At 40.1% G+C, this 25,204-nt stretch overlaps 1 protein-coding gene across 1 annotated transcript; it reads left to right on the top strand.

Moving 5' to 3' along the window:
• The first annotated feature begins 1,182 nt into the window (after nt 1-1,182).
• On the top strand, nt 1,183-25,150 carry LOC135511643 (potassium channel subfamily K member 18-like). Its single transcript, XM_064933126.1, has 3 exons — nt 1,183-1,405; nt 1,572-1,727; nt 24,000-25,150. The coding sequence occupies exons 1-3, from the start codon at nt 1,183-1,185 to the stop codon at nt 24,836-24,838; spliced, it is 1,218 nt and encodes a 405-aa protein (XP_064789198.1). The 3' UTR covers nt 24,839-25,150.
• Nucleotides 25,151-25,204: the final 54 nt, after the last annotated feature.

Raw genomic sequence — 25,204 nt, 5'->3', positions numbered from 1 at the left:
ACTGTCAGACTTACACGTATTTGGATCATGGCAACAGTCTGAAAAGACTAAAATGGACCGTCTGACATTGTGCTCCATTTAACGTGATTCGTTGGATTAAACAAGAAATACATTTAAAGCAAAATTCAAACACAGCAGGCTCTTTGTGTCACGTTCTGACCGTAGTTCTTTTGTTTTGTCTTTGTTTTAGTATGGTCAGGGCGTGAGTTGGGTGGGTTGTCTATGTTCGTTTTTCTATGATTTGGTATTTCTGTGTTTGGCCTGGTATGGTTCTCAATCAGAGGCAGCTGTCAATCGTTGTCCCTGATTGAGAACCATACTTAGGTAGCCTGTTTTCACCCTTGAGTGGTGGGTGATTGTTTTCTGTTTTGTGTCTACACCAGACAGGACTGTTTCGTTTCGTTCATTCTCCTTTGTTATTTTGTTTGGTGTTCTCGTGATAATAAATTATCGATATGGACACTTACCACGCTGCGCATTGGTCCTCACCTTCTTCCACCAACAACGGCCGTTACACTTTGTACAATAAATATCACAACTGAGTAAAACAGTAGGCCTATTTTCAGTAGGCAATGTTTTAGCAATGGTCATGATTCACCCAATAATTTTCATTGTGATTTATGGCAGCAGAAGTTAGTTGTAAGATGCTTTTAAGGTAGTTTTGTCCCTGTGCATTGTATTGTCTCTTTTACTGCCTGGTATTTGAGAAGCCTGGAGTCGTTCCTCTGAAACCACACTGGCATATGGGCTAGCTAAATACAGATCAACACCTGTTGCTCAATGTACAAAAAGGCAAGGGGACAAGATCAAATTGTGTTAACTGATTAAAATGGCAATTGCATTATCCAGTTTAGGCTTTAATGTGAAATCAAGTACCAAACGAATAAATGTCCTCTTTTTTGGAGTTTCATCCTGAGATGAAGATGCATTAAGATACATCTTAATTGTTGGATGCCTTCCAAGAGACATCTTTCTGCCGTGTCTGTGGATGGTTAGACTACAAATGGAGGGATAATTCGTTGGAGTCAATAGCACTTGTCTCCTGGGGGACTTTGAGTAAGGATTTGCTTAATGCAGAGGGGTGGCCAGGTCCTGCGCTTCTTGCCGTCAGACCGTCTTGACAGCCTTACCGTGGAGAGATAATTTGGAATTGCGATACAATAGCCCTTCAGAGATTGGAAAATGTCAGTGGCAGAGGGAAAGGCACGAAGTTCGATAGAGAAGTCAATAAAGTTGAATCTATGGAAGCTGTTTCCTCACGTTTTTCTCATACTTTCACTCGTCGGATATGCAGCCTTGGGAGCGGTGCTCTTCTGGTACATAGAGGGAGGGCGTGTGTACAAAACAGAACGGGAATATTGTGAGTTTTTGGGTGAACTGGTGCGCACAATTCAGAATTATCCAGGTAAGGTGAAATACCAGATAGATAGCTAGATCTATGTTGATAACACCAGTATACATTTGGTTTTTGTAGTACGTGTGAGTTGTAAAGTCTTTATAGATGGGGTGAAAATGTGTTTTGTTTTTAAGTGTAGGCTACTTTTATTCAAATAATAGCATTTTACTTGCAGTTAATTCGTCCAGCAATTCTACTCAAGAACAAGATTTGGTAAAAGAACTAGAGAAAGAAATCAACAGGGGGTTCAAGTCCATATGGCTTCAACGTCCAGAGCTATGGACATATGATGCATCCATGTTCTTCTGCTGTACTGTATTCACAACCGTGGGTAAGTAATCTAATGCACAAACATAAATTACATTTCAAAAGACATGCAGGACAAACACAAAATATTCCCAATTAAGACAACACTTTAGGCCTATACTACAATACTGGTGTGCAGGTGTAGGATTTTAATTTGCTACTAGGAAATGTGAATTATTGTGTGGATAATTATAATTAATGGACATTTTTGTAGGAGTTGATACATTTTTCATATGGGGAAATCAAGTACAAATTACAAACTTCAGAAGACTTTTAAAGCAGCATTTTAAACAGTCCTGCATTGCAGCAGTTGCAACCCGTCTATATTTTTTTAGTGCCTGTTTTGCAAGTTATTTTTTCATTATTTCGTGTCACATATCAGTTTACAAACAATGTAAAAAACAAAAATCAAAAACATTGAGTTAAAAAACAAAAACACATTTAACTGTAAGGATCATGTTAACATCATACTTTCACAATTGTAGCTAGCAAGCTTGACAAGGACTCATCATGAATTGTTGACAATCTACTGGTAATTCCTTTTCCATCCTTGTTATAGGAAGAGAAATTACATACTGAACAAAAATATAAATCGCAACATGCAACAATTTCAAAGATTTTACTGAGATACAGTTCATATAGGGAAATAAGTCAATTGAAATACATTCAATAGGCCCTAATCTAGGATTTCACATGACTGGGAATACAAATACACATCTGTTGGTCACAGATACCTTAAAAAAGGTAGGGGTGTGGATCAGAAAACCAGTCAGTATCTGGTGTGACCACCATTTGCCACATGCAGCACGAAACATTCTTTGCATAGAGTTAGTTGATCAGGCTGTTGATTGTGGACTGTGGAATGTTGCACCACTCCTCTTCAATGGCAGTGTGAAGTTGCTGGATATTGGCGGGAACTGGAACACGCTGTTGTACACGCTGATCCAGAGCATCCTAAACATGCTCAATGGGTGACATGTCTGGTGAGTATGGAGGCCATGGAAGAACTTGGATATTTTAAGCTTCCAGGAATTGTGTACAGATCCTTGTAACATGGGGCCATGCATTATCATGCTGAAACAATGGGCCTCAGTATTAAAATTGCCATAGATCAAATACATTTGTGTTTGTTGTCTATAGCTCATGCCTGCCCATACCATAACCCCACCACCACCGTGGGGCACTCTATTCACAACATTGACATCAGCAAATAGACCACGTCATACGTGGTCTGTGGTTGTGAGGCTGGTTGGATGTACTGCCAAATTCTCTAAAACAGCTCTGATGGACATTCCTGCAGTCAGCATGCCAATTGTACACTCCCTCAAAACTTGAGACATCTTCGGCATTGTGTTGTCTGACAAAACTGCACATTTTAGAATGGCCTTTTATTTTCCCCAGCACAAGGTGCACCTGTATAATGATCATGCTGTTTAATCAGCTTCTTGATATGTCACACTTGTCAAGTGGATGGATTATCTTGACAAAGGAGAAATGCTCACGAACATGGATGTAAACAAATTGGTGCACAAAATGAGAGAAATACGCTTTTTGTTCGTATTGAACATTTCTGGGATCTTTTATCTTGGATCTTTAATTTCAGCTCATGAAACATAGAACCATCACTTTAACATAATGCGTTCATATTTTTTTGAAACATTACACAAATTCATCAATGAGTGGTTTGGAAGGAATCAATAGCTAACTGCAAGCGTCAAAGCAATCACTATGTTGCTCCCCCTGCCTGCTATTCAATGGTGAGGGTGTATGGGCTAAGTATGGCTTTAAGGATGAAAACATATCTCTGAAAGTGTCTGTTTTTCCAAGCTTAAAATGATCAACATTCACGTGCAACACCATGGCCAGAAAAGATTGAATACATTGGCCATGCTGTCAATCCAGCATGACTTCTGCTGCATTCAAAACAACTGGAAACTCGGAAATCTCAGAATTCAGTGCATTCAAGACAACTGGGAACTCTGGAAAAAAATTAACTTGGACTGGAAAAATATGTTTTGAGCGGTCATCCAACTCAGAATTTCAAGTTGGGAACTCGGGCCTCTTTCTAGAAAGCTGACCTGAAGATCACTGACATCATGATTCGACCTGGTTTACTTTTGAGTTCCCAGTTGTCTTGAAAGCACCATAAATCCAGAGAATGCCAGACTGAGATGACAAAGTTAGATGACAAAGTTTGCCCACAAGACGGACCGCAGCACCACGTTCAAGTGAGCACAGCACAACAACGCTGAGTCCAAAAATATGCCTTGTATACTGTGCCATGAATTATGTAATATGCCAGGGAGATATGTATACAGTAGCTAAGAAAGTAATACTAAGTTTATGTTGTGTAGTACGCTGTTAGTAGCCCATTTGTCTCACTTGTCCCATCTCCCCCTAAGACTACTGTTCTGACTTGGTGGTGCACATGTAGCCTATAGCCTGTTTTTAGGGAAATATCATCATTGAATATTGTAGGAGCTTTCATTGTCTGCTTCATATCCCCGTTATTTATCCTACGGTTCTGACATGGTGTACAGGGAGAATACTGTAAGAACATCCCATGTTCTGAATTCTGTCACTGTACATTTCAAAAGTGCTGAACAAATAGTTATATTGACTACTCGCTCATTAATGTCTTCTTCAAAATTACAACTTGCCTCCGATCAGCTCATCGTTCCCTTATGCCATAGTTTCTACATCTCAATTGATTTATTGCTTCAAACAGCAGTGGTTCAAAAAGAATGGCTGGAATTAATTGAATGGTAGCAAAAACATTGTTTGATACCATTCCATTCACTCCATTGCAGCCAGTACACTCCATTCCAGACATTATTATGGCCATCCTCCCCTCAGCAGCCTCCACTGTTATATAGGTCTCTCTCATTAGTATCTTATTCATAATTTAAGACAATGTTGGAATGATTTAATTGTTTTGTGTATTATAATTAGCACATGCTAAATAATTAGCTCATGCTCCTTTCTTCACGAGGAGGGGATCCTATATAATGTTGTTCGGTCTGTAACCATGTTTGCCAGTGACAGTCTCTTCCCATTCAAATGTTTTTTTCCAACAAAAGGTTCAGCAATAGACCCATCTAATTCCAGTTGATATTGCAAGGGTTATTTTGTTTGCGCAATGCGCTGTCTGTGTGTCGGTATTATTGTCTATGAAAGTGGATCTTTGTGATTGTATTTTCCTTCCTTTTCAGACCACATAGGGCAAATAAAATAATATCATGTTGTGAGTGGCTTTGCTGGCATGCATGTGAAAAGCTTGGTTGAGTTTATCCCACCAAGATTTACATGCTAAAATCGCCACTGAATTGCAGGAAAGTTGTCCTGCAACAGTGTGATCAAATTAAGATTTGTAGTAAAGGCTATTTGCGCAAGACAATTTTTGGCTCATATGATGCTCTTTGTAAATGCATAGCCTCATGAGGACAATACAGATATGGTCAATTATTATGCCTGGTTATGGACTTATGCATGGGCACCAGTGCTTGACTTGGGGACATTATGCTATAGGGACCTCTGAATATTCACTGTTAACAGTTTATACACATTCTACATGACTTCTCCATGACTTTTAACCACATTTTCATGACTATTCTTATAGCCTACAATACAAAGTAAGCATTATTGACACTGAAAAGCTGCTGTGTCTGTTCCCATGTATGCCTACCATCTCCTGCCATTGTGCCCTTGATTAAGGCACTAAAACCCCCACATAGAACTGCAGTGTTAGTCACATGTTGTCAACACTAGATAAAACGTCTTATGGGCAGGTGGGACGGTAGCGTCCCACCTGGCCAACATCCGGTGAAATTGCAGAGCGCGAAATTCAAAAATACCAAATTAAAATATTTAACATTCTTGAAAATGTGTGTTATACATCAAAATAAAGCTTAACTTCTTGTTAATCCAGCCTCTGTGTCAGATTTCAAAAAGGCTTTACGGGGAAAACAAACCATGCGATTATCTGAGGACAGCGCCCCACATACAAACACATGAAAATCATATTTCAACCAGGCAGGTGCACCACAAAAGTCAGAAATAGCGATATAATTCATACCTTTGAAGATCTTCTTCTGTTGGCACTCCAAAATGGGGACTCGGTGGCAAAAAGGTGGCAAAAAGAACCAACATTGGGACAGCGCACAGATGATTACTGTGAACGCTGGTGTGCCATCCTGAATAAATGCTCTATTGATTTAATGACATTAATTGTCGACCAGTTGAAAAAGGATTTTATTGAAATGGATAACACGATTAAAGACATACGCACAGCTCTACAAACAGCTGTTAATGATGATGGCATATTCAATGAACTGATGAAAATTAACCAAGCGCTCCAGGACAAGTTGTCTACAAATAAAATAACTTAAAATTAAGAATTTCAACCAAGACAAAAAAGACAAGGCCGATGGTAAAGTCTACTTCTGGAGAAACCCTGACAAAAGAGGTCCTGCTCCCCCTCTCCATGACAGACGCAGGAGGGATGCCGCTTACTTCTATCCACCCTTGTCTGATCAACGCTCTACAACCAGCGCCTCATCGGCTTCCAGCGGTAGTTTTTTATCCAACGAAAGACTGGACGGACGGAAGGGCGGAGGAGGCCGCAGGCACGCGCATCGACGAGATGTCGCACCCGACGGGGTAAGAAGAAACGAATATCAGAGGCAGAGGAGACCGTTCACACGGTCCCAGAACCCACGGGATTGAGTGTCTTTAATTTATCAAGCAAGATATTGAGCCCTGCCCATGTCTCTTTGCTTAATAAAGGGTTATCTTTTGTGCCTACAACTCAGTGCAACGATTTTGATGTTAAGGTAGACATGTTTAAGTTTTTCAGAAACATCCGTTTAAGGGAATACTTTAGCTCCACTAATTGACACTTCTATTGAACCAGTAGGTTGCTCTCCTGCACATACTCCGACTCCTTTTAGAAGCAAGAGTTATTTTATACCTCCAGCCAATCGCAATCACTCTATCGAGACATATTGCAGACTTGTGGAACATGATGTTGGACTTCTCCTTAAGAATAAACAGGGATCCAAATCTTTCCCTAATTTACCCAAGAATGAAAAACAAGCTTTGCTTGATTTACAATCTGATACGTCAGTCCTTATTCGTCCTGCTGATAAGGGTGGGTCGGTTGTACTCTTGGATAGGACAGCTTATGTACATGAGTGTCATAGACAGCTGCTTGACAACACCTTTTACAAGAAACTCAGAAGTGATCCCACTTCCCAATTTCAGAATACTATCTTGTCTGTCCTAGACGGGTATTTAAGTTCTGGTCAGATAACCAAAAAGAACATGCATTTTTGGCTATTCAACACCCTAAAATTGCCACTTTCTATACTTTGCCGAAATTACACAAGAATGTTACACAACCTCCAGGGCGCCCTATTGTAGCGGGCATTGATGCAGTAACGGCCCCTCTATTTACTTTTGTTGACTTTTTTATTAGACCACTCGCAGAACAGCTACCCTCCTTTGTAAAGGACACCAGCAGTATGATCTCTATCATTGAATCTCTTGATCCTCTCCCTGAGAATACCTTGTTAGTTACTTTTGATGTTGAGTCATTATATACTATTATTCCACACGAGGGTGGTATTGAAGCTATGGAACATTTTCTTTTACAACGTGACCCTAATGAACTACCTTCCAGTGCATGCATTGTAACATTGGCTGAAATAGTACTCACGCATAACTATTTCATGTTTTTAAATGACTTCTTTATTCAGATTAAAGGGACTGCTATGGGATCCCCCATGGCTCCTAACTATGCTAATTTGTATGTGGGTTACATGGAGAAACAGTCTATATTCAATCCTCTCAAAAATGTTTTCTTGCCTCACATCATTATTTGGAAACGGTATATTGATGATATTTTTGTTCTATGGAGGGGTGATGCTAAACAGCTCCAGGCGTTCCATGCTTTTCTTAACTCCTGTTCTGAGCATCTGAGATTTACTATGCAATTTGATACACGTCTAATCAGTTTTCTTGATCTTCTGATCTTTTGTGAAGATAATGTTTTATACACTGATCTTTACAGGAAGCCTACTGATCGTAACAGTTTGTTGAGGGCTGATAGTTGTCACCCACTTCCCTTGAAAAACAGTTTGCCCTACAGCCAATTCTGTCGAATCAAAAGAATTTGCAAAAAACAGTCCGATTGCACAGAAATATGGCTGACACGCAAAGAAAGTTCAAGGAGAGGGGCTACAAGAATGATCAGATTAATATTGACAGTGAGAAAATTCAAAACAAAACGAGACATGACCTTTTTCAAGTTAAGTCTCGCAAAAAGACGCATTCTTGCGTTCTAACTACCCGCTATTCAAAGTGCTCTGAACAAATTAAGGGAATTGTTCACAAACATTGGCACATCCTAAAATCCGATGATAGTCTTGGTAATGTGTTTTGGGACCTTTCCTTGGTCGTATTCTCGCGGGGCAGAAATCTCAGAGACCAATTGGTACACTCTGATTTACCACCCCAAGATATTCCTGAACAACGTCTATTTGCACCCCTACTGGATGGAAATTACAAATGTAATGGCTGTGCTCAATGCAATGGCACTTATAAATGTAGATCCTTCAAACACCCACAAACAGGGAAATCGATCCCAATAAAAGGTGTTATTACGTGCTCCACTAAGGCAGTTATTTATCTTATAACTTGTCCTTGTGGTAAAAATTATGTAGGTAAAACAAAGCGCGAATTAAAAGTACGTATCTCAGAGCACCATTAGGTGTAAAAACTTGACTTATCCAGTTGCGGCCCACTTCTTGGAGGCAGGCCACTCGATTTCGTCTCTGCGTTATATTGGCATCGAACATGTCACCCTCCCTAGGAGAGGGGGTGACCTTGATAATTTATTGTTAAAACGAGAGGCTGCCTGGATCTTTAATTTAAAGACCCTTGCGCCCTTCGGTCTCAACGTAGACTTTGATCTGAAGCCATTCTTGTGATTATTGTGACTTTGCCATTGTAATTGTGTGTAAACTTGTATAGTCAAATTAATCTATGATCGTATGCTATCCATTTGTTTGTATGCTGTTCTTTGTATGACATTTTAATATTTGATTATTAACCAATGATATTAGGCCACTCCTGGCCATGATTACAGACACCTGTGTCCTTTGACACTATATAAACGAGTCATCCCACAGTGTTTGTGATTATACCCTGATGAAGACAGCTTGGCTGTCGAAACGTTGGTATTAAATTTTTGCATCTGAGCTCCAAGAGTGTGCGGCTCTCTTTTATTTTTATTTTCAAGTTTCTACTCCGCTAGCCAGCACCTCGTCTTAATAGGTGTGAGTTTCTTTTTCTTCTAGATGGCACTCAAATGTCCCAGAAAATGGTCCTTTTGTTCGATAGTGTCCTTCTTTATGTCCCAAAAATGTCAATTTATTTAGCGTGTTTGATTCAGAAATGCACCGGTTTCACCTCGCCCAACATGCCTACAAAGTATCTAATAAATTACCTGTAAACTTGGTCCAAACATTTCAAACAACGTTCCTAATCCAACCTGAGGTACCCTAAAACGTAAATAATCGATAAAATTTAAGATGGAATAAACTTTTTCCAATGCCGGATAAAGACAACGTGAAGCGCGCTCCAGTTCACACACATCAAAACAGTAGTCCACCTGGAGTAACACTTACAATGAATAGCACTACTTCTTAATTTCTCAAAAGAAAAACATTGACCAATTTCTAAAGACTGTTAACATCTAGTGGAAGCCATAGGAACTGCAACCAGGTTCCTAATAATAAGGGTATCCCATAGAAACCAAATGGTAAATCCTATGACCTCAACAACAACAAAAAATCCCTGAATGGTTCGTCCTCAAGGTTTCGCCTGCCATATCAGTTATGTTATACTCACACACATTATTTTAACAGTATTAGAAACTTTAGAGTGTTTTCTATCAGAATCTACCAATTATATGCATGTCCTGCTTTCTGGGCCTGAGTAACACGCAGTTTGCTTTGGGCATGCTTTTCATCTGGACGTGAAAATACTGCCCCCTACCCAAGACAGGTTAGCCAGCCGTCTGGAGAGCTCCTTGTTTGCAAGCTTAATTTTTTCAACGTTACAACAAATACTTTAGTCTTCATAAAATAATTACCTCATTCAATAAATCAGGGATCAATTGGATAAGGTAGGCTATTGGATAAGGTAGGCTACTGTTATTTAGGTCTATCTCATTAGTATCTTATTCATAATTTCAGGCAATCTTGGAATGATTTAATTGTTTTGTATACTGTGTGAATTATAATTAGCTCATGGGTTTTCACGAGGAGGGGATCCTATATAATGTTGTTCGGTCTGTAACCATGTTTGCCAGTGACAGTCTCTTCCCATTCAAATATTTTCTTTTCAACAAAAGGTTCAGTAGTAGACCCATCTATTTCCAGTTGATATTGTGAGGGTCGTTCTGTTTGCGCAATGCGCTGTCTGTGTGTCGGTATATTGTCTTTGCAAGTGTGTTGTATTTTTCTTCCTTTTAAGATTACAAAGGGCAAATAAAATAAAATGGCTTTGCTGGCATGCATGTGAAAAACTTGGTTGAGTTTGCCCCACCAAGATTAATATATAAGGCTAAAATATTAATATTTCGGGAGAGCTATGCGCAGCAATTTATTTGACAATTAGGCTACTCTTAGAATATATGTTTAACGTTGTCGCAATTACATGGCTACTGTTTAATAAAGGGGAATCCCTGCTTTTCAATGGTACAGATGTATTTATGCTGTACAGTGCCGGTGGAAAGGCAGTAACGAAATGAATGCTTAGTTAGTTATAGTTAATTAGCGAGAACTTGTAGTAGTTATGTTTTGAATTGTTGATCTAGTTAGTATGTCTGTAAATACTGTGGCAGATGGCAGGGAGAGGTGAGAGTGGTTATTGAGGGGAGATATCTTGCAGCCCGCTGGCTCCATCCCCGACCCTTATATGGACTTCCTGCTCCAACGAGGCAAGGCTGTGGGTCGTTTAGCCAGGGAGTGCTTGGGGAAAAAGGAGGAAGCAGCCTGCACAAAGGGGCAGAGTAGGAGAGAGCCAAGTGCGTTATGAAGAGTGGGAGAAGAGGGAGCAATATCTGTGAGATTACCCGTTGTGACCTGGACTGTCAGACTACCTCCCTTGTGTACTAGATCGGATTAGCTGAGGACCCAAGTGTGAGGATTACACCCTCTTCCCCAGTGTACCAAAATCCCTAATAAAACTCCCAATTTGCACTGGTGCATGTTTTGTTATTGAACTTGGTGACGTGGAAACCCCACACCACTGAGCTTGCTACAATACATTATACCTGCTGCTGGAATGTCGCACTCTTTAAGGGGCGCTGTATGGGGGGAAAGTTAGGATGACTCAAAGGGTCTGTGACTGACAGGGGCCCTACAAAATGATTAGAACATTTGGTTAAAAAAATTCAATATTAAAATTATATTTTATTTAAAATGTTTTGGCAAAAACAAGAAAAGCAAGGAAGAACGTCCAAAGAGCCTCTGGATTGCAAGTACCCCCGACTGCATGGTGCAATTCTGGGCGGGGCTCAATGTGGGCGGAGTCAAACGTTTGACTCTGCCCACATTCGTCCGTCCCCCCACACACACTTTTTTTTTGTCCATCTCGGGTTTGACAGTCACACTGAATACAAACACACGTTTGTGCAAAGCACATGTAGAATACAAACTTATTTAATTTTTGAAGATTGTAAGAAATATTATATGAAGTGGTACCAGCACGTGTTGTAACATTTTTTGCTTCATGCTATATTTGAGACAAGCTACTGATATTGTTGCAGTGAACAGACTTATGTACTGTTAAAATGGTGTAGATAAATGTTAACTTTATAATTAAATTGTTTAATTGAGCATATATACAGCTGAAGTCGGAAGTTTACATACACTTAGGTTTGAGTCATCAAAACTTGTTTTTCAACCACTACAAATTTCTTCATACTTTGTGCATGAAACAAGTAATTTTTCCAACAGTTGTTTACAAACAGATTATTTCACTGTATCACAATTCCAGTGGGTCAGAAGTTTACATACACTAAGTTGATTGTGCTTTAAACAGCTTGGAAAATTCCAGAAAATGATGTCATGGCTTCAGAAGCTTCTGATTGACATCATTTGAGTTAATTGGAGGTGTACTTGTGGATGTATTTCAAGGCCTACCTTCAAACTCAGTGCCTCTTTGTATCAACGATACACAAAAATACGTGGATATATTGAAGCAACATCTCAAGATATCAGTCAGGAATTTAAGGCTTGGTCACAAATGGGTCTTCCAAATGGACAATGACCCAAGTTAAACAATTTAAAGGCACTGCTACCAAATACTAATTGAGTGTATGTAAACTTCTGACCCACTGTGAATGTGATGAAAGAAAGAAATGCTGAAATAAATCACTCTACTATTATTCTAACATTTCACATTCTTAAAATAAAGTGGTAATCTTAACTGACCTAAGACAGGGACTTTTCACTAGGATTAATTGTCAAGAATTGTGAAAAACTGAGTATAAATGTATTTGGCTAAGGTGTATGAAAACTTCCAACATGCAAACAAAAGCCACTATTACTAAAGGGGTGTTCAGTGATATCTCTAACTACTCAATATTCATCACAACTATTATATATTGCCTTGCATCAAGCCTTCATCATTATACACAGTAGACTACATACCCAGTTTGCCGTGTATTTTGTTTTCAGTATCGCCAAGAAAGAAAACAGATTGTGGTCATTAAGTAATGTAAGGGAACCTCTCGGGATGTGTGTACAAGAATGCACCTTACTTTAGCTAGTAGCCAATACAGTACCTGATCCTGCAGAGCTAGATGCTGACCGTGACATGCTGTGACTTCTTGAGGGGGGGTGTGTCTTCTACATCATCCTGAAATATATTGGAGAGGGGGGGGTTAAGTCTTTAAATGTTGGTTTAAGACTATACCACTCATCTTATATGGGGGGTGGGGGGTAAGTCTTTAAAACGGTTTAAGAGGATACCACTCATCATATGACATCTACCTGTAGTGGATTTTGTTTTCGCCGCCTTTTTCAATCTCTCTTCTTCAGACCTTAGTGAGTGAATGACATACATTCAAATATATTCAGGTCAGTCTGGCTACAGTAAAACAAGTGATTTTAAGGATGCAAATGAAAAGTGTTTAATTTTTAAGACTTATGGCATGGGAAAGTTCTGCAGGAGAACTCGGCACCACCATCGCCTAATTTGCTGCATGTTTTCCTTTGAAAAGAAAATCACACAATCGGATGGGAATCCTAAAAAACATATCCACAAGTGATGAGAATTCCCCCCCAGTTTGCAGTGTGGATAAGTTACAATGACTTTTCTTGACTTGCCATGTATGTTGGGACCATGTGATATCATTATTTAATATACTATGTGTAGGCTGTGTAGACTCGCTATGTGTAACTAAGGGAATGGCTGTCGGCATCAAAGATACACATTTTGAGCCAGCCAAACACACATACATTGAAGAAACACAGAAAAGCAATAATCAAATCGATTACATAACTGTATATGTAAACCTAGGCTTACTGCTCGGGTAGGCAAATTACTCCAAATAAGGTTCCCTCATTGTAAGCAATTAGCTAGCTCACGTGCAAAAGGGTGATATTGATCATTAGCTAGCTCAAGTGCAAATGGGTGCTAATTAATGCTATTCTAACATCGGTGCGGTAGTTGGTTATATAAAAATATACCACTGCAATGGAAAAACATGAATATTACAAAGTACATTATACTCACTTACTTTCATGGTTTATATTTTTTATCCATGTTGGTTAGGTTCGATTAAAATTCGTTGACGTTGATACCTTCGACGTGAACCTCAACTTGGGTGACCTTGAAAGAGGCGGGAAGGGTTCAGGTTAAACACGTTTGACTCCGCCCACATTGAGCTCGGCCCTGAACTGCACGCTGCAGTCAGGGGCTTCTCCTGTATTGCCCCCCCCTCTATTTACATGAAATGGTTCGGTCCTGCCCCCAAACCATGTGCAAACGGTACTTGCCAGTGAATTGGAAGTGAGGAGTGCCGGTGGAGCATCATGTCTCCGCTTCCTAAAGACAAATCTGGCTTCCTAAAACTAAAAGAAAGAAAAAAAGGCAGGAGAGAGAAAAGAAAGGGCGACAGTACGTGACCAAATGTTTCACAAAGGAAGGTGGGTGTAGTCTGTGAGTGGTGGAAATTAACCTGTTAGCTTAGTTCATAGAGAAATAGGCTACTATTGCTCCCCTAACATTAGTTACTTAATATCTTCACAGAAAATTGTGTTTACATTTCGCTCCTCTTTTAGCTGACATTTAATCAATGCAGGCAAACTTTTAGCAAGCTATTCATACTAAATAAGTTACCCCTGCCTGGTGCCAGGCCCAACAGATGCAGCTTCAGGCTCAGCAGCCCTGTCTCCCAATCCCCATACCAGCCCTACTCAAAACTGAAGGAGGTGGGCAGCATTGTGTTGAATGACATGTCAGTTGGCATAATTGCAGGTACTGCAATGCATTGAGGACAGGAATGTGATTCTTCAGTCAGGAAAAAGCTCACTTGACACAGCTTTTTTATTTAATTTAACCAGGCAAGTCAGTTAAGAACAAATTCTTATTTTCAATGACACCCTAGGAACAGTGGGTTAACTGCCTGTTCAGGGGCAGAACAACAGATTTGTACCTCTTCAGCTTGGGGGTTTGAACTTGCAACCTTCTGGATCCTAGTTCAACGCTGTAACCACTAGGCTACCCTGCCACCCCATCTCTAAGATGCAGGCTCTTAGAGATGGATGGGAGTCTCTCCTGTCTGAGGCAACACTGATTGCTACGCAAATGGATGTTCCACCTCAATTTAGCACGGAACACAGCCGCCAGAGGAAAAGGAAGAGATTCCATGATGAGACCTCTCAAGAGGAGACAGCTCAGGGCAGTGCAGCAACTGTGTTTCGGAACACAGTGTTTTTTACTGCTATGGACAACATCATAAGTGACTTGGACACTAGGTTCGGCACCACTGCAAAAAATTGTAGAAGACATTTCTGCTGTCCTGAAAGTTGGGCAGATTAGTGAGGATAAAGTCCCTTATGTGTGCCAACCACTGATCATGAAGTATTCCAGAGATCTTACACCTGAGTTTCAAAATGCAGTAAGACACCTGAACACTGTATACGCTGCCACTTTTCCCCCGAACTTGTCCCCTCTTTGACTCCTGAATGCAATTTGTAAGATGCAGCTGCAAAGCATTTTTGGAGAAGTGTGCATTGCTTTATGTATAATTTGCAAACTGCCTGTGACTTGCTGATGGCAAGAGAGCTTTCAGTAAGCTAAAACTGATAAACTATTTGAGGTCCGCAGGACAGGCTTTGCAGTCTTGCCATGCTGCCCACTGAAAGTCAGTTAGCTAGAAAGCTGGACTTCAAAGACTTGACCAGTGACTTTGCTAGCAAGAAGGCTCAACGCTAGGCTCTTGGTGAGTAAGACTGAGCAAGGGCCAATGATAACTGTTAAATGGCATGGTTATGGATATTGGATCACTACACACATGATGCCCACAGGCTGAGAACAAGACAGAACAGACTTGAGAAAAATATATATCTCAAAGTAATGCCTGGATTGTCATAAAATTTGTTGTACACAATCAAGAACACAAGTGGAAGAAACCTATTGATTTGGTGACCACTTGACCTTTCCTCTAGCGCCACCATCAGGCCTTTTCATTTCTATTTCCATTTTGTTTTCCATTTCCATATCCACTTTTACAGCTGCTTATTGTCTAGTTGGTATGTATACTTAGTTCAAAATTCTGCTTCTGATTTTATTATTTTGTTTGTTATATCATTCTATAGATGATAATGTTAATTTATTTAAATTGAAGAGGTTCATGTATATTTAAGTTATATTTATTTTAAGTTATTCATTCATGTTAAGAGAATTTTCCCATTAAACTTACATTTAGACTGTAAAAGATGGCCTTTAGCACATTTCTTATAGAGGGTATCAGTCTTGCATCAAATAGTGAATTCCACTGTATGTAGAATGCTGCATGCATGTCTGCACAGTGTTATATTATCACAGCTCACTGTCAGTAAATATCGTACAGTATATATTGGACTACAAGAGTTGCAAGCCTGCAAAGGTGGAGTTATTTAAAGCTTTGAATTGGTCGATTGGGTTCTGGAGGTGTGTGGTTACAATAATTGCGCAGGGTTGGAGTGGCCTGTGGTGGTGGGTCTCAATGTGATATGTTTTCATGGGGCCCAAAATCCCTGGCGGCGCCCTTGCTCTCTCTCCTCGGGCAATGGCCTACTCGCATTGGCATGTTGCACTGGCACACACGCAACACCACAGACATGCACTGAAGGGTCATTCCGATAATGGCTGATATATACTTTTTTAATGGATTTTTAATGGATCATAATGAATTACACTACCAGCAATTATGAAACTCCTTCCCGGGACTTTTCATGACCTTACAAACCCTCACTTGACAACTTGGAACAGCGCAGCATGTCATTCAGGCTGGCACATTTTCAATCTGCGCAATCTCAAACAGCCTACTGTCACTCACAGATTGACAGCCTCTAAGCAACAATGGCTTTCCTGTAAATAAATACATGTGCGTGTTTGAAAGACATACACATGGATTTCGAAGACCATATATGATGTATTGGTACAATATCAATGTAAATCTTTTGCAAAGATTAACCTAAAAAAACAAATAGGACTCTGTCTTTCTCATCTCTTTGGACACTGAGATTTCCACCACATTAGCTGTTGTTTGCCTGAGGCTTGATGTACTTTGGTCTTAGTGGCTGTGTGCTGTGCTCACTGAGTGAACTGATGCTACCAGGCTGTAGAAAATTGAGGAATCTAGAAGAAAAAGAAACGCACACCTATTTAGGCGAGGTGCTGGCTAGCGGAGTAGAAAACGTGAAAATAAAAGAGAGCCGCACACTCTAGGAACTCAGATGCAAAAATGTAATTACCAACGTTTCGACAGCCAAGCTGTCTTCATCAGGGTAGAAAATTGAGGACCTGCTCTCCATCCATCCAGCAGTCAACCATGAAACAACATGTTTGGCCAACAGGGATTGAAGCTGTGATATTTTGGTGATTTGTCTCTCTGTAATTCCTACCATAGCCAACTTGACTTCTACATTAGCCTTCTGATATATAGTTTGTCATTACATGGAAATACAGTATAATAAATGTTACACCTTTGTGCACGTTAGATCATTTCATGGACAAAGTTGTCAGTATTATTTATAGGGCGACCGATTTTGTAAACATTTTCCAAAAAGTCTGGACTGTAATATGAATTTATATTCATCCAACCTATATCCCTTTTTCAAATGAAAAAATGGTTGACATTTACTTGTATCTAGCACATACCTATGTATGTGCTAGATACAACAAATAGACGTTCTATATTCTATATTAAACAAATGTGGTTTCCTGACTCCCTCCCTAACAATTATTATATTTCTATTGGGTTTAGCCGGGCCGGACACAGGGATAAGCGACATAAACGGTCGTTTTTTGGGGGGGGAACAGTCAGGGTCTCAACTTACTGTTGAGAGTTAGAATAGTAGAACACACAAGGTGCAAGGTTGAAATGTGTTTGTGCATCGGCAGTTTTTCTCTTGTTTTGTCAGTCGCTAACAGTCACTAAATTAGCCATGTCAGCTAACAATTTTTAGATTGGTAAATTAGTCTAGCTAGCTATCTAATCTTGTAGTAGTCATGGCCGAATACCGAGCGGGCATGCAGGGCATGTTCCCAGGGGCCCTGATCTCCAAATGGCCTCTATTGATTTTGGTAGTCAAATAATTGAACTGTCAATGACAGATGGGGTCATAGACACGACAACTACTACTATATTGAGGGAGTGTGAGGACAAGGTAGTGTATGTCCAGTATTTAAAGTTATAAGATAAGACATTGGTTAGCCTGCTCTTTCAGCTCTCTTCTAGTGGAGAACATAGATCATTGACTTGGCATCACCGCCAGTCTTGACTTCACTCAAAATCCATTAGAAGCTACAGCATAAGTGCCTAGGTGTGATTGTTAATGTGCCATCCCATCAACTGCAGATTTGACATTTTAATAATTTAGCAGACGCACTTATCCAGAGTGACTTACAGAAACAATTAGGGTTAAGTGCCTTGCTCAAGGGCACCGACAGATTTTTCACCTAGTCGACTTGGAGATTCAAACTAACAACCTTTTGATTAGTGGACCAACGCTCTTAACCGATTGACATATTATTAATCAGCAGGTAGTCTATCTTGTTTAGCATTGTTCTGAATCTGGCAACTTTTAGTGTATACTGTACAGTTGGCAGGCAATAAACCGTTCAACAGGATGATTGTCTAAGGAGCCATTAATACATTAGGAAGTCTGTTAAGGTCTGATATATGATAGTTATTGTGGTCCATGGTTATTGTGGCTAATGGCTAATAGCTTGGTTGGCAAACAGGGAGTCCATAAATTACTGAAAGAGCAAGATGCATTTCCCATCACCAAATGAGATTAGTGGTCCTAAGACATACTTCTTTCCACTTTCTTGACGAGTATTGTTTTGCTAGCTTTTAGTCTCCAAGATCACCACAATATACAGTTGAAGTCAGAAGTTTACATTCACTTAGGTTGGAGTGATTAAAACCTGTTTGTCAACCACTCCACAAATGTCTTGTTAACAAACTATAGTTTTGGCAAGTCGGTTAGGACATCTACTTTGTGCATGACACAAGTAATTTTTCCAACAATTGTTTACAGACAGATTATTTCACTTATAATTCACTGTATCACAATTCCAGTTGGTCAGAGGTTTACATACACTAAGTTGAGTGTGCCTTTAAACAGCTTGGAAAATTCCAGAAAATGATGTCTTGGCTTTAGAAGCTTCTGATAGGCTAATTGACATCATTTGAGTCAATCGGAGGTGTACCTGTGGATGCATTTCAAGGCTTACCTTCAAACTCAGTGCCTTTTCTTCTTTTCTTGACATCATGGGGAAAACTAGAAAAATATGCCAAGACCTCAGAAAAATATTGTAGACCTCCACAAGTCTGGTTCATTCTTGGGAGCGCCTGAATGTACCACGTTCATCTGTACAAACAATAGTACACAAGTATAAACACCATGGGACCACGCAGCCATCATTCCGCTCAGGAAGGAGACACGTTCTGTCTCCTAGAGATGATGCGAAAAGTGCGAATCAATCCCAGAACAACAGCAAAGGACCTTGTGAAGATGCTGGAGGAAACAGGTACCAAAGTGTCTATATCTACAGTAAATCGAGTCCTATATCAACATAACTTAAAAGGCCGCTCAGCAAGGAAGAAGCCACTGCTCCAAAACCACCATAAAAAAAGCCAGACTACGATTTGCAACTGCACATGTGGACAAAGATCGTACTTTTTGGGGAAATGTCCTCTGGTATGATTAAACAAAAATATAACTGTTGGCCATAATGACCATCGTTATATTTGGAGGAAACGGGGAGGTTTGCAAGTCAAAGAATACCATCCCAACCGTGAAGCATGTGGTGGCAGCATCATGTTGTGGGGGTGCTTTGCTGGAGGAGGGACTGGTGCACTTCACAACATAGATGGCATCATGAGGAAGAAAAATATGTGGATATATTGACATCAGTCAGGAAGTTAAAGCTTGGTCACAAATGGGTCTTCCAAATGGACAATGACCCTAAGCATACTTCTAAAGTTATGGCAAAATGGCTTAAGGACAACAAAGTCAAAGTTTTGGAGTGGCCATCACAAAGCCCTGACCTCAATCCTACAGAAAATTTGTGGGCAGAACTGAAAAAGCATGTGCGAGCAAGGAGGCCTACAAACCTGTCTCAGTTACACCAGCTCTGTCAGGAGGAATGTGCCAAAATTCACCCAACCTATTGTGGGAAGCTTGTGGAAGGCTACCCGAAACGTTTGACTCAAGTTAAACAATTTAAAGGCAATGCTACCAAATACTATTTGAGTGTATATACATTTCTGAGCCACTGGGATTGTGATGAAAGAAAGAAATGCTGAAATAAATAATTCTCTCTACTATTATTCTGACATTTCACATTCTGAAAATAAAGTGGTGATCCTAACTGGCCTAAGACAGATAGTTTTTCACAATTCCTGACATTTAATCCTAGTAAAAATTGAGTTTAAATGTATTTGGCTAAAGTGTATGTAAACTTCCGACTTCAATTGTATCCTCATGTCGCTACTAAAAAGCCACAATGGATCCCATCTCAACTATTTCCCCTCTTTATCCCGTAGTAGTCAAAATTGTAAGTTATTGAGCTTGTATGAGATTGTTATTGTGCACGTGTTGTTGAGGCAATGGTGTGTGTCTATAGTGAGAGATTTCACTGTTATTAAGTTGGTGATATGATGTAGCACTATCATCTCCAGGGACACTCTCAAGTGAGAGAAAATGCATGGTATTCCATGCATGCCTTCCATTCTATGCTATGGGAGTAACGCTAATAAGCATCATCTCCCTCAGCGACAGCACATATCTTTTAGTAAGTCAGATATATATTTTCTATATTTCATAAAAGTCACCCAACAGCTGCTTTTGAACAGTACTTTTAAAGGGGCATATGTTTACTTTTAAATTTAAATTAATAGAATATATGAACAGAATTCACAGGATGACGGAATGGAAAACAGTATCAGTTGGATATCAAAGCCAGCATTTTATCATGTAGGAACTATCTTTCTTGATGTTCAATCATGAGTCTCAACACACAATCTGGAGTGAATCTGACATATTGTTCATGAGGAGAAGATGATTGCAGATCATTTTGAGCATTAGCATTGCATATGCAAAGAATGAGTTGTTAATCGTTTCCTTGTGTTTTGAGATATCAATTCCAAATTACATGATAGCGATGACACATTGTAAATTGACAGGCCACTGTGGAGTGGATTTACAGTGGCTTAAAATTACATGTAAAATCTGATTTTGTATTTATCAATTGCTCAGCCATCTTTTGACCAATCCCTTAGCTTTTCTTAAACTAAGTTAAAGCTGCAATATCACCAAATTCACGTGTTATAGATCTGCCATTCTCATTAAACTCAAGTCTAAGAAGCGGTAGATCTGTTCTATGTGCACTCTATGCATCTCTATGCTTCCCGTTCTTAAGTTTTGTTTTTGCGTCTTTCATATTTGTTTTTGTTAACCAGTTTCACATAGCTGAACATACAATATTTTTTGTTATGGGAAATATATTTCACAGCAGTTTAGATCATACAATGATTCTCTGCACAATATTTGCTTGTTTTGTCACAAACTGAAATTAGGCAAACAATTACAATTTTAGCAACCAGGAAATGGAGGAACAATTTATGTGTAGTGCATCTTTAAGATATGTACCATGGGCCTAGATTCCACATTTGGTGTCATTTGGTCCTATGGTTCATGAGAAGCATATTTTAGCACTGATATAGTGTGGCCATCTTTGAATGCATCAATGTTATTTTCTCCATCTCTTTAGGGACCATTGTGATGACCCCAAAGACAACATTTGTAGTGAATCTGACTTTTAGTACATTAGAAGATTTTTTTATGATTATTTTAAGCATTAGCATTACATAGTCAAAGAAGTGAATTGTTAATAGTTTCCTTATTTTTTAAGATATCAGTGCAAAAACATGGTTCATTATGGTAATTATTTGATGACTCTAAAAGGTTTCAAGTTTATAGGCCGTTGTGAATGGATTTACAAAGGATTTAAATGGACATGAAACATCTGATTTCCTGATCTACCAATAACTCAGCCATTTCTTAACTAATCCCTTTGCTTTCCTTGAACTATGTTAAGAGATCTGTCAAATCGGGCGTCCAATATGATGATTTAAGTGAGACTGCTCATAATGGCGGTGCCATTGGGGCTATTCTTTTTGAACAAGTTACTGATGGCGTCTAGTTTCTGTGTGCCAAATTAGAAAAAGTTACTAATCTATGCTTGAGTTATTTGACCATGTCAAGGGGAAAAAACACATCTAAGAATAACAATAGGCTGTTAACCCCTAATAAATGCCTATTGAGCTTACTTCAACTGTCATACCCCCTCAGAACCAAAAATATTTCTTGTGTAAATAATGTAATTGTAAACAATCACCGAATAGCCTCAATGCATGGTTAAAACGACATTTGTATATCATGGATGGCCAGTCATCGCTTCCATAGATATGTCTGTGAATTTGAGAGTGGTTACATTTCTCTGTCCTTATCCCTCAGCTTTTTATCAAAACAGTGGTGGGGTTTCCACTTTGTTATTGTTTGACTGCAGATTCCCCCATTTAACTATAGTAATTTTTCAGCATAATGTTGCACTGACTGTAATTGAAAGAACTGAATAATAAGGCTATGATAGCAATACCTGCACAATGAGCATACAGTTATATGTCCCTGAATGCCCTAAGAGAAGAATCAGCAAAGGCAGCTTAGATATGCCAAACAGATGGCAGCAATACAGTGGCTTGTAAAAGTATTCACCCCCTTGGCATTTTCCCTATTTTGTTGCCTTACAACCTGGAATTAAAATAGATTTGGGGGGGGGGTGTATCATTTGATTTAAGATTTTTGAAGATGCAAAATATTTGTTTTGTGAAACAAACAAGAAATAAGACCCCAAAAAAGAAAGCTTGAGCGTGCATGACTATTCAACCCCCCCTCCAAAGTCAATACTTTGTAGAGACACCCATTTCAGCAATTACAGCTGCAAGTCTCTTGGGGGACGTCTCTATAAGCTTGGCACATCTAGCCACTGTGATTTTTGCCCATTCTTCAAGGAAAAACTGCTCAAGCCCCTTCAAGTTGGATGGCTTTCGCTGGTGTACAGCAATCTTTAAGTCATACCACAGATTCTCAATTGAAATGAGGTCTGGGCTTTGACTAGGCCATTCCAAGATATTTAAATGTTTCCCCTTAAACCACTCGAGTGTTGCTTTAGCAGTATGCTTATGGTCATTGTCCTGCTGGAAGGTGAACTTCCGTCCCAGTCTCAAATCTCTGGAAGACTGAAACAGGTCTCCCTCAAGAATTTCCCTGTATTTAGCGCCATCCATCATTCCTTCAATTCTGACCAGTTTCCCAGTCCCTGCCGATGAAAAACATCCTCACAGCATGATGCTGCCACCACCATGCTTCACTGTAGGGATAGTGTTCTCGGGGTGATGAGAGGGGTTGGGTTTGCACCAGACATAGCGTTTTCCATGATGGCCAAAAAGCTCAATTTTAGTCTCATCTGACCAGAGTACCATCTTTGATATGTTTGGGGAGTCTCCCACATGTCTTTTGGCGAACACCAAACATGTTTACTTATTTTTTTCTGGACACTTTTCCGTAAAGCCTAGCTCTGTGGAGTGTACGGCTTAAAGTGGTTCCATGGCTAGATACTCCATTCTCCGCTGTGTAGCTTTGCAGCTCCTTCAGAGTTATCTTTGATCACTTTGTTGCCTCTCTGATTAATGCCCTAGTTGCTTGATCCGTGAGTTTTGGTGGCAGCCCCCTCTTGGCATGTTTGTTGTGTTGTCATATTCTTTCCATTTTTAATAATGGATTTAATGGTGCTCCGTGGGATGTTCAAAGTTTCTGATACCATGATCTGTACTTCTCCACAACTTTGTCGCTGACCTGTTTGGAGAGCTCCTTGGTCTTCATAGTGTCGCTTGCTTGGTGGTGCCCCTTGCTTAGTGATGTTGCAGACTCTGGGGCCTTTCACTGAGCATGTGACAGATCATGTGACACTTAGATTTCACACAGGTGGACTTTATTTAGCTAATTATGTGACTTCTGAAGGTAATTGGTTGCACCAGATCTTATTTAGCAAAAGGGGTGAATAGATACACACGCACCACTTTTCAGTTTAAAAAAAAATTATAATAATAATTTAAACAAGTTATTTTTTTCAATTCACTTCACCAATTTGACCTATTTCGTGTATGTCCATTACATGAAATACAAATACAAATCCATTTAAATTACAGGTTGTAATTCAACAAAATAGGAAAAACGCCAATACTTTTGCAAGGCACTGTCGATCCAAAACCAACTTTTAAAAAATGTATTATCTCAACCTTCTACACGTCTTTGTTGTATGTTGGTAGTGTATATATCATTTTTACAATATAATTTGAAGTTAGACTCAATTGTTGTTGTCAAAAAATATTATATTTGGTTATGAGGGAGAAATAATAAATACCTTGCTTCTTTTCTTGTCTCAGGTTATGGAGAGATCTATCCGGTGACCCTGAATGGTAAGGTGGTCTGTATCCTGTATGCCATGGTGGGTATCCCCCTCATGCTCCTGGTCATCACAGATGTGGGAGACCTCATGGCCGTGCTCCTGTCCAGGGCCTACATCCACCTGCACACTCTTTTCTGCAGGTTGCGTCAATATGGCCGCTGGTTCCCCTCCCATCACACAGAGAAGTCAGGGGATAGGGCCCAGGGGGACCGCCAGGATGGAACCTACACATTCAGCCACAAGGTGGTGGTCCGGGAGCCCATCGACATCCGACAGGTCCTTCACAGCCAGCAGTCTGTGAAGCGCAAGTCCAACCAGTTGCTGAACAACACAAAGATCTTTGAATGTATCATTGCACAGGAGAACTTCAACAGGCAAGGCCCACTGGTGAGGAGCCTTTCTTGCCATGAGCTTGACAGCATGCCTCCCTTGCCCAAGGACTTTGCCATCTGGGACTTCACAGGCATCGGGGAGAGTATGGACAAGCTAAACGTCCCGCTGTTCCTCATCCTGGTGGTGGTGTTTGCCTACATCCTGTTTGGAGGTCTCATCCTGCCCCTGTGGGAGACAGAGTTCAACACCTTTGACGCCTACTACTTTTGCTTCATCACCCTCACCACCATCGGCTTCGGTGACATTGTGCCCAACCACCCCAAGTTCTTCATGCTCACCTTCGTCTTCATCATCACGGGCATGGCCATCATGTCCATGGCCTTCAAGCTGGGCCAGTCACGCATCGTCAGCTGTTACCGCCAGTGCATGCGCTGTATCAGCGGGGGGAAGGTGAAGAGGTATGACGAGTTGGAGAGCGACTGAATCAAAGAGTTTTGGCCCCCATCGGGCAGCTCAAGGGTTCTAGGGTTATAAGGCCCTGCACTGTGGGTCAAAAAAGCACTAAGGGTGGAGTTGAAGTTCTGTACAGCTGACTTGGGAACAGTGTCTAGCTCAGGGCGGTGCAAAGATAACCCTTGAGTTGACCCCTCATCATTAGCATGAGCAAATGAAAATGTGCATGTGGACAATGCTTAAAGACATCCTCCAGTGATTTTTTTTAAATGTCCTGTTGAAAAGTGATATCCCAAGTATAAATACAGTAAAGTACACACACCCAAGGGTAAAACCAAAAAGTTTAGAGAAAAATTGTGTTTTTTTAGACACAATTACAAACTTCAAGGAATAGGG

This window comes from Oncorhynchus masou, chromosome 24 (genome assembly GCF_036934945.1).
Source record: "Oncorhynchus masou masou isolate Uvic2021 chromosome 24, UVic_Omas_1.1, whole genome shotgun sequence".
NCBI lineage: Eukaryota > Metazoa > Chordata > Actinopteri > Salmoniformes > Salmonidae > Oncorhynchus > Oncorhynchus masou.
Note: the sequence above shows the minus strand (reverse complement) of the source record. Positions and strands in the feature narration are given on the sequence as shown.

Excerpts from the sequence above, each read along its gene's own strand:
- LOC135511643 (XM_064933126.1), top strand. The coding sequence starts at position 1,183 with ATGTCAGTGGCAGAGGGAAAGGCACGAAGTTCGATAGAGAAGTCAATA. Across the intron at positions 1,406-1,571 it reads CACAATTCAGAATTATCCAG|TTAATTCGTCCAGCAATTCT; the intron begins GTAAGGTGAAAT and ends TTTTACTTGCAG. Across the intron at positions 1,728-23,999 it reads TACTGTATTCACAACCGTGG|GTTATGGAGAGATCTATCCG; the intron begins GTAAGTAATCTA and ends TTCTTGTCTCAG.